This window comes from Budorcas taxicolor, chromosome 4, assembly GCF_023091745.1.
Source record: "Budorcas taxicolor isolate Tak-1 chromosome 4, Takin1.1, whole genome shotgun sequence".
Taxonomy (NCBI): domain Eukaryota; kingdom Metazoa; phylum Chordata; class Mammalia; order Artiodactyla; family Bovidae; genus Budorcas; species Budorcas taxicolor.
The window spans coordinates 107,849,700-107,866,111 of record NC_068913.1 but is presented as its reverse complement, the minus strand read 5'-3'; the positions used below and the strand labels follow the sequence as shown (position 1 = coordinate 107,866,111).

Sequence of the window (16,412 nt, the reverse complement as noted above, 5' to 3'; positions counted from 1 at the left end):
AGATATAACTGACAAAACATTGTGTAAATTTAAGGTATACAATTTGCTGATTATATATATATATATATGTATTGTAAAATGATTATCACCATAGAGTTAGCTATCAGTTCCATCAAGTCACATAGTTACCTTTTATTTTTTGTGATGAGAACATTTGAGATCCACTATTTAGCAATTTTTAGATATATAATTCAATATTATTAACTATATTTGCTGTGCTATACACAGATCTTCAGAACTTCTGCATCTTATGTTTGAAAGTTTATACACTTTAACCCTCATCTCCCCAGTTCCTTCCTCCCCTGCCACCCAGCCCCTGATACCCATAGCTCTAGTCTCTGTTTCTTTCAGTTTAGCTCTTTTTATTTTTAACTTCTAAAAATTGAAGTCCAGTTGAGTACAATATTGTAGTAGTTTCATGTGTACAGCATAATGATTCAACAGTTAAATATACATTACGAAATGATTACCACAATAAGTCTGGTAACCACCTGTCTCCATATAAAATTATTACTGTATGATTGACTGTAGTTCTTATGCAATACGTTACATTCCTGTGACTTATTTATTTTATAGCTGAAGTTTGTACCATTTAATCCATTTCACTTATTCTGTCAAAGCCCCACCTTCCTTGCCTCTGGAAACCATCAGTTTGCTTTCTGTTTTTGTTTTGTTTTGTTTGGTTTGGTTCTTAGATTCCGCATATAAGTGAAAGCATACAGTATTTCCCTTTCTGATTTATTTCACTCTATATACCACCCTCTGAGTCCATCCATGTTGTTACAGATGGCAAGATTTCATTCTCTTTTATGTTTGAGTGGTTCCATTGTTTATATATAGCACGTCTTTATACATTCATATATTGATGGACATTAAGGTTGCTTCCATATCTTGGCTATTGCAAATAATTGCTACAAAGAACATAAGGGTGCATACATCTTTACAAATTGGTGTTTTTGCTTTCTCTGGGTAAATAGCTAGCAGTGAACATGCTGAATCATATGATAGCTTGATATTTAGTTTTTTGAGGAAACTCCATACTGTTTCACGTTATGGTTGCAGCGATCTACATATCCACCAACAGTGCCTGGGTGTTACTTTTCTTCCATATCCTTGCTGATACTATTACTTGTTGTCTCTTTGATGACAGCCATTCTGACAGATGTGAAATAATGTCTCATTGTGATTTCAGTTGGTGTTTCTCTGACAATTAGTGATGTTGAACATCTTTTCATGTGTCTCTTAGCAATCTCTTTGTCTTCTTTGGAGAAATGTCTATACAGAAATTTTTTTATATTGAGTTATATGAGTCCATTATAAAATTAATAAATCCACCCTTATTGCGTATATTATTCAGAAATACCTTCTTTCATTCAGTAGTTCAGTTTGCCTTTTCATTTTGCTGTTGGTTTCCTTTGTGTGCAAAAGGATTTTAGTTTCATGGAGTCCTATTTGTTTAATTTGCTCTAGTTTCCCTTGCCTGAGGAAACAGATCCAAAATGATATTGCTAAGACCAAAGTCAAAAAGCATACTGCTTATGTTTACTTCCAGAGTGTTATGGCTTCAGGTCTTTTGTTAGGTCCTCAATCCATTTTGAGTTTATTTTGTATATGACATAAGAAAATGTTCTACGATAACCCTGTATGCAAGACAGCAAAAGAGACGCAGATGTATAGAACAGCCTTTTTGACTCTGTGGGAGAGGGAGAGGGTGGGATGATTTGGGAGAATGGCATTGAAACATATATAATATCATATAAGAAACAAATTGCCAGTCTAGGTTCGATGCAGGATACAGGATGCTTGGGGTTGGTGCACGGGGATAACCCAGAGGGATGGTATGGAGAGGGAGCTGGGAGGGGGGTTTAGGAGTGGGAACTTATGTATACCTGTGCTGGATTCATGTTGATGTATGGCAAAACCAATAGAGTATTATAAAGTAAAAAAAAAAAAAGAAAGAAAATGTTCTAATTTGATTCTTTTGAAGTAGCTGTCCAATATTCCCAGGCTTTTTATGGAAGTATCTCTCTACGTCATTTTGTAATTTTGCCTTCTCAGTGTAGATATTTTGACTATAGAAGTGTGGGTTTATTTTGGGTTCTGTCATCTGTTCCATGGATCTATGTATCTGCTTTTTAATAGTATCACAGTGTTTTGATTCTTAGAGTTTTGTAATAGTTTGAAATCAGGGAGCATGATGCCTTCAGTTTTGCTCCTCTTTCTCAAGAAGGTTTTGTCTCTTTGGGGTCTTTTGTGGTTCTATACACATTTTAGGCATATTTTTCCTAGTTCTGCAGAAAAATGCCTTGTTATATTGATAGAGATTGTGTTTAATCTGTAGATTGCTTTGAGAAGTAAAAACATATTAAGAACATTAATTCTTTCAATCTGTAAACACAGTACATTTTTTATTTATGTAATCTTAAATGACTTTAGGCAATATCTCATAATTTTCAGAGTACCTCTCTTTTTACCTCCTTGGTTAAGTTTATTCCTGGGTGTTTTGTCTCTTTAGAAACCTGTATGCAGGACAAGAAGCAACAGTTAGAACTGGACATGAAACAACAGACTGATTTGGAATTGGGAAAGGAGTATGTCAAGGCTGTATATTGTCACCTTGCTTATTTAACTTATTTGCAAAATGCTGGGCTGGATGCATCACAAGTTGGAATCAAGATTACTGGAGAAAATGTCAACAGCCTCAGATATGCAGAAGATACCACTCTAATGACTGACAGTGAAGAGGAACTAAAGAGCTTCTTGATGACAGTAAAGAGAAGAATGAAAAAGTTGGATTAAAATTCAACATTCAGAAAACTAAGATCATGGCATCTGGTCCCATTGTGTCATGGCAAATAGGTGAGGAAAAAGTGGAAACTGTGACAGATTTTATTTTCATGGGCTCCAAAATCACTGTGGACGGCAGCCTCGAAATGAAAAGATGCTTGCTCCTTGGAAGGAGAGTTACAACAAACCTAGACAGCATATTAAAAAATAGAGACATCACTTTGCAGACAAGGGTCCCTATAGTCAAATCTATGGTTTTTCCAGTAGTCATGTGTGGATGTGAGAGTTGGACCATGAAGAAGGTTGAGTGGCAAAAAATTGATGTTTTTGAACTGTGGTGCTGGAGAAAACTCTTGAGTCTCTTGGACAGCAAGGAGTTTAAACTAGTCAATCCTAGAGGAAACCAACCCTGAATTTTCACTGGAATCATGGATACTGAAGCTGAAGCTCCAATACTTTGGCCACCTGATGTGAAGAGTCAGCTCACTGGAAAAGACTCTTATTCTGGGGAAGACTGAGGGCAGGAGAATGGGACAACAGAAGATGAGATGGTTGGATGGCATCACTGACATGATGGACGTGAATGGAGTTGTTTAAACTCTGGGAGATACTGAAGGACAGGGAAGCCTGGCATGCTGCAGTTTATGGGGTCACAAAGAGTTGGACCTGACTGAGCTACTGAACAACAACAAATGCTGGTTTCACAGAATAATTTGGAAGTATTTCTTCCTCTTCAATTTTTAGGAATAGTTTGAAATACAAACTATTCCTAAAAATACAAATACGTAGAGGGATGCCACATCATTTTTTAGATGTTTAGTGATCTAGGGTTTGTTGCAATATGTTTTCTAAGTGGAGATATTTATTGAATCTTGAACAACTTACCACCAAAAACATGGCAACCTTCTTGGAAGCCCTTGGACTTTGCAGGCAGAGTTTACTAAACTGGAAATGATAAAGTGACATCATTGGGTGACTCCAAAGGAGGCCAGTTTTGAGTGGTATCCAGAGGAAAAACAGGATCCTATAGCAGGTTCAAACTTTAGCATGAACACTCTTGCTATGACTGAATTGTGTTTCTTGCAAATTAATATGTTGATGCCCTCCTTCCCCTCCCCTTAAGTGACTGTCTTGGGGCCTTTTACGAGGTGATTCTGGTTAAATGGGGTCATTACGGTGGAACTCAGAAGAGGTGCCATTATAAGCTGAGGAAGAGACGCCATTGCTCTCTTTACCCCATGCGAGGACACAGTGAGTAGGTCCCTGCATGTAAGCAAGGAAGAGAGCTCTCCCTAGAACCGCGTTGTGGTGGCATCCTGATCTCAGACTTCTAGCTTCCAGAACTGTGAGAAAATAGATTTCTGTTGTTTAAGCCACTCAGTCTATCGTATTTTGTTATGGCAATCTGAGCTAACATGAATCCTTTACTTTGGCTGTGTCACTTGGCAGAGCCTATGGAGCTGCAGAGATCCAGGGTAGATTAAGACTGCTGACTGTACTCTCTGGTTAGCCTCAGGCCGAGAGTTGCAGATTAGACCAACAGGATTCTGGAGTAAGTCTATCCTCTCTGCAGCAGAAAACTAATTTTTTTAAAGGTTCTTTTGGACACTAAATAGATGCAATTTCTGACAATGAAACATCAAGAGACCAGAATTTCCCATTATGACATAGGCATTAGTAGACCCAGAAATAATGTATTTGAGTGGATATAGCAGCAGTCCTCACACAATGGAAATACCACAGTTAAGTATGAACCCAACTTGGTCCAAAGGGCCTGTGGTACAGAAAAACATGGTCCATACCCTATGTCACCTACTCTGGTTGCACTGATATCAGCCCCTACTTTCTTGTCTTCAGATTGTGCCTACAGTCTCATGGGTTGGGGAGGACCTTTGTTCAGATTTTGGAGGAAATCAACCCTGTGTAACTCACAGATTTGTTGGCTGATTATGTTTTTGTGAACTAAAGTTGGATGATTGCCAAACTAAAACTTAACTTGGTATGCAACAGAAAAACACAGGTTGGGGGAAATAATCTTAGTGGGCAGAGCTGTAAGCAATATACCTGGTCATCAGTTCTGTGAGGCTGGAAAAGTGTCTTGAGATAAAGATATACATGGACTCCTGGGGAGTGGTATATTTCTTGGCTTGTTGGTCTGGAGCCTCATAGGAACAAGGTTGGTGTATTCAACACAGAAGTTCTGGAGAAGTGCCATCTGAAAGAACCAATACATTTGAACAGAACGTTTGGTTCTTGGTGTCTCATGGAAGTGCTTTTAAGAAAGCATGTAACACAGAGGAGGCATTGAACAATTAGAGGGTGCAATGAGTGGTTCTATGGGTGTCAGCAGCTCCTACCCTCTGCTACCCAAGTCCTTATGTAATGGCTAAAATGGTGGTGGCTGATACGAAATAGACACTTCTATCACTGCAGTTGACTTGACTTATGCCCTGAGATGTTAAAGTATATGCTAAAATCACACAGGGAACTGTACTCAATATTAGGTGATAACCTATAAGGTAAAAGGATGTGAAAAAAAATTTTATATATATATGTATATATATATATATATATATATATATATCTGAACTGTTGTGCTGTACACCTGAACCTTACATGATATTGTTAATCAACTATATGTCAATAAATAAATTATATGCTAAAATACCCCCCAAAATGCACTTCTTCCCATAAATAACTTAGATGTTGCAGCCGCTGGCCTTTCAGTAACAAAAGACTAGTTCTGTGACTTCAATAATGTACCATTTCTCAAGGAGACCGTTCGAGAGGATAATGATCACACAGGATCCTTTTGATTCCCAACAGGGAGGTATTTTGTCTCTACTGGCATTGATACATGTTCTAGGTATGGATCTTTCCTGCCTGCTGTGTCTTAGCCAGCATCACTTTCTCAGGGCTCACAGAGTGTCTGATTACTAGACCCATCTAATGTCTCCTTAGATCAATGGAATCTTTCTTCTTTTAAATGAAAGAGTTTCCACTACAGGCACATGATCAAGATATGTATTGATTTTTCATTACTTTCATTATCAGGAAACTCTTGACCCTATGGTATGCTACACAAAGCTCATACATAAGCAACAAGGAAATTACTCGGGAGTCACACTGTTTAGGGAGTATGGTGATGTCCTTCAAGATGTGGCCTATAGTCTGAAACAATGGCTCTTCAGTGGTTTTTTTCTATGATAGCGAAAACAGATTGGCCTAGAAGCCCATGAATCAAAAATGGTCTTTCTTACTGTCACTTCTGGTTATGGAGGTGCTGGATCAGAAGGTATGTACATAAATAATTTAAGTACGAGTATTTCTCCAGGTGGCTGCACCCGTTACACACTCCCACTTGGAGCTCTGGATAGTTCCCCATAACCCTTCAATCCCCGCTTGTAGCACGTATCTCCTTGATTTCTGAGTTTTGCCTTACTGTGATCAAAGAACTTGGGCACAGAGATGGCATATCTGCATAGGAACCCAGCTCATGCGAGCTCTTGTGAGTCTTTTCCTTGCTACCAGTTGAAGAGGAGCAAGATGTAATAATTTAGGGCTTCAGATTCGTGGAACTTTTAGATAGCTTGGAGAGACAGCTGGATGTACCTGGACTGAAACAGAAGGGAAACTTAAGAACCGTTGGTCAGTTCTGTCCTTAATTTGTATATATGCAGGTCAGGAAGCAACAGTTAGAACTGGACATGGAACAACAGACTGGTTCCAAACAGGAAAAGGAGTACATCAAGGCTGTATATTGTCACCCTGCTTATTTAACTTATGTGCAGAGTACATCATGAGAAATGCTGGGCTGGAGGAAGCACAAGGTGGAATCAAGATTGCCGGGAGAAATAGCAATAACCTCAGATATGCAGATGACACCACCCTTATGGCAGAAAGTGAAGAGGAACTAAAAAGCCTCTTGATGAAAGTGAAAGTGGAGAGTGAAAAAGTTGGCTAAAAGCTCAACATTCAGAAAACGAAGATCATGGCATCTGGTCCTGTCACTTCATGGGAAATAGATGGGGAAACAGTGGAAACAGTGTCAGACTTTATCTTTTTGGGCTCCAAAATCACTGCAGATGGTGACTGCAGCCATGAAATTAAAAGATGCTTACTCCTTGGAAGAAAAGTTATGACCAACCTAGGTAGCCTATTCAAAAGCAGAGACATTACTTTGCCAACAAAGGTCCGTCTATTCAAGGCTATGGTTTTCCCAGTAGTCATGTATGGATGTGAGAGTTGGACTGTGAAGAAAGCTGAGAGCTGAAGAATTGATGCTTTTGAATTGTGGTGTTGGAGAAGACTCTTGAGAGTCCCTTGGACTGCAAGGAGATCCAACCAGTCCATTGTGAAGGAGATCAGCCCTGGGATTTCTTTGGAAGGAATAATGCTAAAGCTGAAACTCCAGTACTTTGGCCACCTCATGCGAAGAGTTGACTCATTAGAAAAGACTCTGATGCTGGGAGGAATTAAGAAGGAGGAGAAGGGGACGACAGAGGATGAGATGGCTGGATGGCATCACTGACTTGATGGACGCAAGTCTGAGTGAATTCCGGGAGTTGGTGATGAACAGGGAGGCCTGGCGTGCTGTGATTCATGGGGTCGCAAAGAGTTGGACACGACTGAGCGACTGAACTGAACTGAACTGAGGGACAATTCTCTCTCTCTGGACATTTCTTCTCCTGAGTTAAATGGTGAGAATAGTTCCTATCTTCTTTATCTCATCATTGGCTAGGGAGTGGATACTCATGTATCCTATCTGAGAAGTTTTCTTAAAAATGCTGGTTCCTCAGGACCAGGGTGTCTGAGCAGACACAGTACTGAGTGTTGGGGGAAGGAACACAGATAGGACAGTGAGAAGTCAGTAGGAAGTTTATTTTCCAGTTTACACAGATGCCCACAAACTCCGAAATGGCAGACTTTCCAGATCAGAGTGTTATAATGACATCACGTGTGATAACAATTTCATAAACAGGGGTGGAGATATTCACACCAGGAGGGCATATATTCTCTTCTGACACAACTTGAGCCTTCCCTGTTATGATCCCATTTTCTGGAGAGAAGAAGCAAAGCTGTGTCAGGCAACTGTACTCCACATGCAAGCCACCCTATCCTGACTTTTGCTGTATCTGATGCTCAGCCCCGTTTCTCAGGCTCCCAGCTGTTAGGAGCCTTGCCCATCTGCCACATCGAATAATCGCCCACACTGCCTCTATGTCTTGTGTTTCCTTCTTACTCCAATACCTTGTTCCTTTTGCTTTCTGCCATGTCTCAGTTCCACCTTGACAATTTTCCCTCTCTTCACATTTCCCCTTCTCTGACATGAATGCTCAGCAGGAAATTTCTTCACTTACCAGGTGCTTCTATCTCCCAGAAGAATCTTCTTGTACTAATACCACACAGACAGCTGGTAAAACGAAAATTACCGTAAGGAAAAAAGACCGTGTCAGAGACTTCCAATGTGTTTTTAACCTGAAGAGAAGAGGGTGAGACAGGGTTAACGAGAGTAGACCTGACTGAGGCAGCCCTGGAGTGACCGTTAAGCAGAGTAAATATTTTTGAGGCCTACACTGAAGGGGGAACCAGGGGTTTCCCCCACACATCACCGGTTAATACATTCAGGGCCAGACTTGACTTTAATGAACGTTTGGTGATTCTCTTTATCAGCTCTGATGACCTTTAACCTGAATTGTTAAAAAGATGTCTTCTTGGATGTGGTGAATGTCAAAGTTTTAAAGTTGGGTTTGAAGGTATCCTCAGATACCACACTTGTTTCTGTCCCCTGGTGTGGGAGTCAACCCACCTTGAGGGTCTGGCTAACATTTAACTCATCAACTGATGTGTGAAATGTTCTTTGTTTTGAGGAGTGGACGAGTAAGGGGCTCACCATGGTTGGACTGTGTTTAGTTCTGGACTGAAGTTCCCAAACTGGAGTAGACAGGAAATGATTTCAGTGAACTTGTCTTTTGTCTGGTGAACCAAGATGGTTGTGGAGATTGGAAACATTATTTTGTCTGCTCTGATGTGGTGGCAAAAAAGCTCACCAAACAAATACAGCAGGGTTTATTGTCCCTAGTATCCTGCCTTCTGGCTTTGTGATGTGGCATTTATCCCCCTGAGTGTCTCATTTTACTTTTATGAGATGGAGGTGTTGATACTTACATATCTAATTTATGAGTCCATAGGTTTCTGGTTTTTTGTATGGTAAAGAGCTTTATCAAGGTGAAGTACTATGTGTGTTGTACAAATAATACATACTTGGAGTCTGAAAGCACTTGGCCAACTAGTACTTGGTGCCTGATTTCCTCCTCAAATAGGATTAGAAAACCTTTACTCAGATACAAACTCTAAGGAATGACTAAGATTCTCAGATGGGAGAAGAAATCTGCTGAGGTCATACCTGAGAAGCAAAAGTACCAAAAGCTTCCTGAAAAAAGCTTCAGAGATATATTCTGGAAAAGGCATGCTCAACAGCATTTTTAGCATCATTTATATCTGAATAAATACCAGAAACCCTATGTAATTCAGAGGATTTTTGGTCACTGTGCAACTTTCCCATCTCTTTCCATCTGTTTCCTAAAAACCCTAAGGAGGCCTTGAAGGAGTTGGGGATTGCTATCAAATACGGAGAAGCGAGAGGTCTCGGATCTGATATGAAGAGTCACTGAAGCCAGTGGGGAAAGGTATTGGAGGTAGGGCCTGGGAAAGCCAGTTCTGGTCTGATAGTCTCCCATCGGTGGGGGAGCCCATGATTACCTCATGGTTGCAGCTTCCCTCTCATCTGCCGTGGCCTCCTGAGCATAGTCTCCCTCAAGCTCATCACTTCACAGGATGGGGGGAGGGACATGGATGGCTCAGTTCCAAGAAGCTCCTTCCTCACTGACACTCAGTCTTATCCGTCTTTGTTTTTATCCCCACTCTTATTGCTTTTCTCTCTTCTCGTCCTCTGGTGAAGTATCCTGACATGCTTTTAATCCTCCACTAATTTATTCTCTGTATACCATCAATTCATTTTTTTTAGGTTTTTTTATGGTAAAAGTCATATAATATAAAACATACTATTTTAGCCATGCTTCACTATACAGTTTAGTGGCACTAAGAACATTCACATTGTTCAGCAACTGTCACCATCATTCATCTTTCCATTTTTCACCTTCCTAAACTGATACTCATGACTATTCTAGAAATCATGTATCGATGTGAGAGTTGGGCCATAAAGAAAGCTGAGCATCAAAGAATTGATGCTTTTGAACTGTGGTGTTGGAGAAGACTCTTAAGAGTCCCTTGGACAGCAAGGAGATCAAACCAGTCCATCCTAAAGGAAATCAGTCCTGAATATTCATTGGAAGGACTGATGCTGAAGCTGAAACTCCAATACTTTGGCCACCTGATGCGATGAACTGACTCATTGGAAAAGACCCTGATGCTGGGAAAGATTGAAGGCAGGAGGAGAAAAGAGGATGAGATGGTTGGATGGCATCACTGACTTGGTGGACATGAGTTTGAGCAAGCTCTGGGAATTGGTGGTGAACAGGGAAGCCTGGTGTGCTGCAGTCCATGGGGTTGCAAAGAGTAGGACACGACTGAGTGACTGAACTGAACTGAATTGAAACTGATCCTCTATCCCTAATACCAGACCACCTTACCTGGGTCCTGATAAACCTGTTTACAGGACAAGAAGCAACAGTTAGAACTGGACATGGAACAACGTACTGGTTCAAAACTGGGAAAGGAGTACATCAAGGCTATATATTGTCACCCTGCTTATTTAACTTATATGCCGAGAATATCATGGAAAATGCTAGGCTGGATGACTCACAAGCTGGAATCAAGATTGCCGGTAGAAATATCAACAATCTCAGTTATGCAGATGATACCACTTTAATGGCAGAATTGAAAGAGGGTCTAAAGAGCCTCTTGATGAAGGTGAAAGAGGAGAATGAACAAACTGGCTCAAAACTCAACATTCAAAAAACTGAGATCATGGTATCTGGTCCCATCACTTTATGGCAAAAGTAGAAACAGTGACATTATATTTTCTTAAGATTCAAAATCACTGCTAATGTGACTGCAGCCACAAAATTAAAAGATACTTGCTCCTTGGAAGAAAAGCTATGACAAACATAGCATATTAAAAAGCAGAGACATCACTTTGCCAACAAAGGTTCTTATAGGCAAAGCTATGGCTTTTCCTCTAGTCACGTATGGATAGGAGAGTTGAACCATAAAGAAAACTGAGTGCCAAAGAATTGATGCTTTTGAACTGTGGTGTTGGAGAAGACTCTTGAGAGTCCCTTGGATTGCAAGGAAATCCAACTAGTCCATCCTAAAGGAAATCAACTGTGAATATTCATTAGAAGTACTGATTCTGAAGCTCCTAGACTTTGGCCACCTGATTTGAAGAGCTGACTCACTGGAAAAGACCTTGATGCTAGGAAAGATTGAGGGCAGGAGGAGAAGGGGATGATAGAGGAGGGGATGGTTGGATGGCATCACTGTCTGAATGGACATGAGTTTGAGAAAATTCTAGGAGATAGTGAATGACAGGGAAGCCTGGTATGCTGCAGTTCATGGTCTTACAAAGGGCTGGACATGACTTAGCAACTGATAGCAATCCCTATAAAACACTAACTCCCACCCAACCTCCCCACCCCCTAACCCCTGCCTCCAGGCACCTACCCATTATTTTCTGAATTTATAAATTTGAGTATTCTATCCATACCATCACTTCTTCATCCTTAAAGTGGACATAATAATACACACATTCCAAATGGGGTTTCTCTGAAGTTCAAGGCAAAAGCATTTGTAGGTGACTTCTTTATAAGATAAAGTTTCACTTCATATCAGTAGTGATGACTGAAGTTGTTTAGGAGGGAATTTCTCTTTTTCCTCCCCACTTACCATAACCTCCAATTCTTCACTTACCACTATGCATTGAGATATGAAATTTGAAACTGCAAGTGTTATCACATAACCCGTTGAGTTGTCAGTCTGAGAAGTTGTCAGATTCGCTGAAATTACGTTCTGTCTAGATATGGCAAAAGAGGCAGAAATCCAAAGTCAGATCAAAGTCCAGGATTGAGGTAGCCTGGGAGATAATATGGAAACAGGGGAGGCAGAGAGAGCAGGGGGACAAAAGGAGTAGGGAAGATACAGAGGCATCAATGCCATCACTCCTAAGGATCTACTTTGCATGACCCCTACCTACAGTCTCTCTGTGTCCAGCCAAGACACACCTATTTGGATGTGTGGGTGCTAAGTTGCTTCAGTCACGTCTGACTCTTTGTAACCCCATGGACTATAGCCCACCAGTCTCCTCTGTCCAAGGAATTCTCCAGGCAAGAATACTGGAGTGGGTCACTATTCCCTTCTCCAGGGGATCTTCCCAACCCAGGGATTGAACCCACACTAGTACCACCTGGGAAGCCCACCTATTTGGATATCTAGAAGTGAACATAGGATATTTACATTTTGGTTTTTTTTTTTTGGTCAACTAATGAGGGCAGAGATAATGGGCTGAAAGAGCTGATTTCCCTTCATTACAAATTCCTGACTGAGTCTCAGTGGTTCTATTTGAGGTAGAAGTGATTTGATTGCATGGTTTATTTTAGCTTATTATGCGCTTCCTTCCATTTTTCTTGTGAAATCATCCCATCATCCAGGGAAACTCCTTCTCCTCCACTAGTGGAAGGATATGAAGCTCTAAGAATCTGAAATATTTATTGTATCAATGAATTAAGTTTTAATAGGATTCATTTAGCTCAGCTTTGTTTATCAACTCGCTGTTCCTCAGGCCTAAATTGAGGGGAACCTGGAAGTACTACTTAGTTAACCTAAAAGAATTGACCCCCAGCATACCCCACACGGGCTTCCCAGGTAGTGCTAGTGCTAAAGAACTCACCAGCCAATGCAGGAGACATAAGAAACGTGGGTTTGATCCCTGGGTTGGGAAGATAACCCGGAGGAGGGCATGGAAATCCACCCCAGTATTCTTTCCTGGAGAATCCCGTGGACAGAGGAGACTGATGGTCTATAGTCTGTGGGGTAAGGAATCCACCTGCAACGTAGGAGACCCCAATTCAATTCCTGGGTTGGGAAAATCCTCTGGAGAAGGGAAAAAGTACCCACTCCAGTATTCTTGGGCTTCCCTGGTGGCTCAGCTGGTAAAGAATCCGCCTGCAACGCAGGAGACCTGGGTTTGATCCCTGGGTTGGGAAGATCCCCTGAAGAAGGGAAAGGCTACCCACTTCAGTATTCTGGCCTGGAGAGTTCCATGGACTGCATAGTCCATGGGATCACAAAGAGTTGGACATGACTGAGCGACTTTCACTTTCAGTCCATGGGGTGAGACCCCATGGGAGTTGGACACAACTGAGGCAACTTGGCATGCACCCACACACACACACATACCCCAAACACAGCCTCTGCCATCTTTGCCTCTTCCCCTTAGATAAATCCCCAAACTTGTCAGGGATCCTTTTACCAAAATTTCCAAGGCTCCATTCCTGTCTGTTATGTGCTCCTTTCTCCATATTCTGTTACATGTCAGTGTTTCCTTGGGCATTTCTGACTTCTTTCTGAAACTCAGTGCCTCCCTATTCGCAAATACATAGACCCCTTTCAACGCCTCTCCATCCACCAATGATAGAGCTGGAGGCCAGTGTTGTTACATCATGGCTCTGCATACAGGAACAGGTCCAAGGCAGGATCCCAGAGCATGCTTCTACTGTTTCGTGATTAGAGAACCATGCTCAGACCTTGCAGACTCTGAACTCCAGTGTGTGAGGAGGACCATATAAAGAAGATGAGACTGTTGCCAATGAAATGACAAGGATTATCTCCACTGGTGGATCAGAACAACCCTTTTTATTGAGTAGTGACCAGGGACATGGCCCTTGTTGTACAGCTCAAACATCTTATTCAAAGTTTAACCCACAGCTATAGACCAAGCTCAGATTCCTGCCTATGTTTCTCTTTTGTGGCAAAAGGAGAGACTGATAAAAGGATAGAAAACTGAGTTAAAACACAAAGTAGCTGTAGGTTGTGGATTCAGTAACCTCTCCAACAGGTTCTGAACAGGGAGAAAGTGAGACATAAGACACAAATAGTAAGGATTCCTAGGATGGTCCTCTTGGAGCAGGAAAATAATATTTAGGTGCATAATGTGGGTTTCTGGGTTGGCAAAAGGGTTGTCCATGGAAGATTCTCTGTAGGGAGGAAAAATAGATGACTTACATTTGTCCTTGAGCTGTGCCAGTCCGCAGTATCAGGCAGAGACCCAGGAGCAGGGCAGCAGCGCTGGTCTTGAAGAGAAGCTGAAGAGAATGCATGCTGGAGGAATTTGGTGCTCAGGAAGCCTGTGTTCCCAGGGAGCAGGATGGTTCTTTATAACTCTAGCAGGATGACCCTGGAGCTATCGGGACAGGTTCACTTGGCCAAAATCATCACACCTGAGGGATTTCCCTCATTGCTAACTTTTTCTTATCGTGTGTGAGAAAGGTCAATGTTTAGCTGGAACTTAATTAAGGAGAGAGAGGAAGGAATGAATTGGACCATTTCCATTTGTTTTTCAACATTGAAGTGTTCCTGGCTTATTAAGATAGATCCTGCCTTAACTGTTTTAAACAGGATTCTTTCCTTTTCTAAGTCCTACTTCTTAATCCTCGTTCTAAGTGTAAAGATCCGTGAGGTGTCCTTTCCCTTTGTCCTGTGTGTGACACATGTCTTCCTCTCAATGCCTCAACCCTAAAATTTGCTATAGATTTCAGATGTAGAGTGGATGCCATGAAACTAATGTCCCTACTCCTACCTTCTCTGATTTGCATGTTTGGTTCAGTGAATCATCTTTGGGTGTAAAGTGTGTTTAAAGAGAATTTAATCCATGGAAATGGAAAAACTCAGATGAGACGAGGGGAGACCAGATATATATGGTGTGCATTTCTTTTTTAAAAAAATTAATTTATTTATTTTAATTGGAGGCTAATTACTTTACAGTATTATAGTGGGTTTTGCCATACATTGACATGAATCAACCATGGGTGTTCATGTGTATTTCTTATGATACTGCCAACAAGCAAGAAGCTGGATAAAATGCCTTTATGTGATTGGATTGGTTTGTTAGGAGCCTTGAATTCATATTACCTTTTTGGATGCTTCTCTAACTTCAGTTACTGCTCTGTCTGCTTCTAATTGCTGGAAATTAAGTTGCAAGGATGGATTTTTTAAAAGCCCATTTTGAAGGCTTTTATGATCATCTCTAATTATCTATAAGAGATAATGGTATCTGAGGAAACGGAGAATTAGGGTGACTAGGGAACTCATGGAATTTCCCACCTACTATCCAAATGTGAGAACCCTGGAAGAGCTGAGGGTCCTTGCATCAGATGGGGAGGTAAAGTCCAAGAGTGAATGAGTTGGGGCAGCTGAGCGTGCTTCACTCTTACTCCTAAAGGGTATCTCAGAGAACTAGAGTGCTGAAGCTAAGCGTGACCTTGAGATGCCTTAAGGCTAGAGCAAGACCAGGAAAGGTTGCTTTCATTCTTTGTTTGTATTTTATGCAGTATTGTCTGTGAATCAGGTGGGGCCTCTCTCTAGCTCCAGGTGCTTTCCCGCAGGTCTTCTGCTTGCCCGGGTCATGATGCCTTTCATCTCTGTTTTCTCTCTTGTTGTTTAGTCCCTGATGTGTCCGACTCTTTGACCCTATGGACTGTAGCATGCCAGGCTTCCCTGTCCTTCACCATCTCCCAGAGTTTGTCCATCCTCATGTCCATTGAGTCAGTGATGCCATCCAACCATCTCATCCATTTCCTTCTCCAGAGGATCTTCCCAACCCAGGGATCGAACCTGCATCTCCTTTGTCTCCTGCATTGCAGGCCAATTTTTTACATGCTGAGCCATAGGGGAAGCCCATCTCATCCTCAGTTGCCCCCTTTTCCTCCTGCCCTCAATCTTTCCAAGATTGAGGGTCTTTTCCAGTGAGTCAGCTCTTCACATCAGGTGGCCAAAGTATTGGAGCTTCAGCTTTAGCATTGGTCCGTCCAGTAAATATTCAGGGTTGATATCCTTCGGATTGACTGGTTTGATCTCGCTGCTGTCCAAGGGACTCTCAAGAGTCTTCTCCAGCAACACAGTTTGAAAGCATCAATGTTTTTGGTGCTCAGTCTTTTTTATGGTCTATCTCTCATATCCTTACATGACTACTGGAAAAATGATAGCTTTGATTATAAGAAGCTTTTTTGGCAAAGTGATGTCTGCTTTTTAATATGCTGTTTGTCATAGCTTTTATTCCAAGGAGTAAGCGTCTTTTAATTTCATGGCTGCAGTCACCATTTGCAGTGATTTTGGAGCCTAAGCAAATAAAATCTGTCACTGTTTCCAATTTTCCTGTCTATTTTCCATGAAGTAATGGGACCAGATGCCATGATCTTAGTTTTTTGAATACTGAGTTTTAAGCTAGCCTTTTCACTCTCCTCTTTCACCCTCATCAAGAGTCTTCTTTAGTTCCTCTTTGCCTTCTGCCGTTAGAGTGATGTCTACATATCTGAGGTTGTTTATACTTCTCCTGAAATCTTGACTCCAGGTTGTGATTCAATCAGCCCAGCATTTCACATGATGTACTC

General features: G+C 41.4%; 1 protein-coding gene across 1 annotated transcript; it reads right to left on the bottom strand.

Annotated features, from left to right (window-relative positions):
• Positions 1 to 7,721: 7,721 nt before the first annotated feature.
• Positions 7,722 to 14,123, bottom strand: LOC128047059 (prolactin-inducible protein homolog). Its single transcript, XM_052639252.1, has 4 exons — positions 14,029 to 14,123; positions 11,719 to 11,821; positions 8,148 to 8,265; positions 7,722 to 7,846 (listed from the first exon to the last, which is right to left on the bottom strand). Exons 1-4 carry the CDS (start codon positions 14,121 to 14,123, stop codon positions 7,722 to 7,724), a joined length of 441 nt encoding a protein of 146 aa, XP_052495212.1.
• Between the last annotated feature and the right edge of the window lie 2,289 nt (positions 14,124 to 16,412).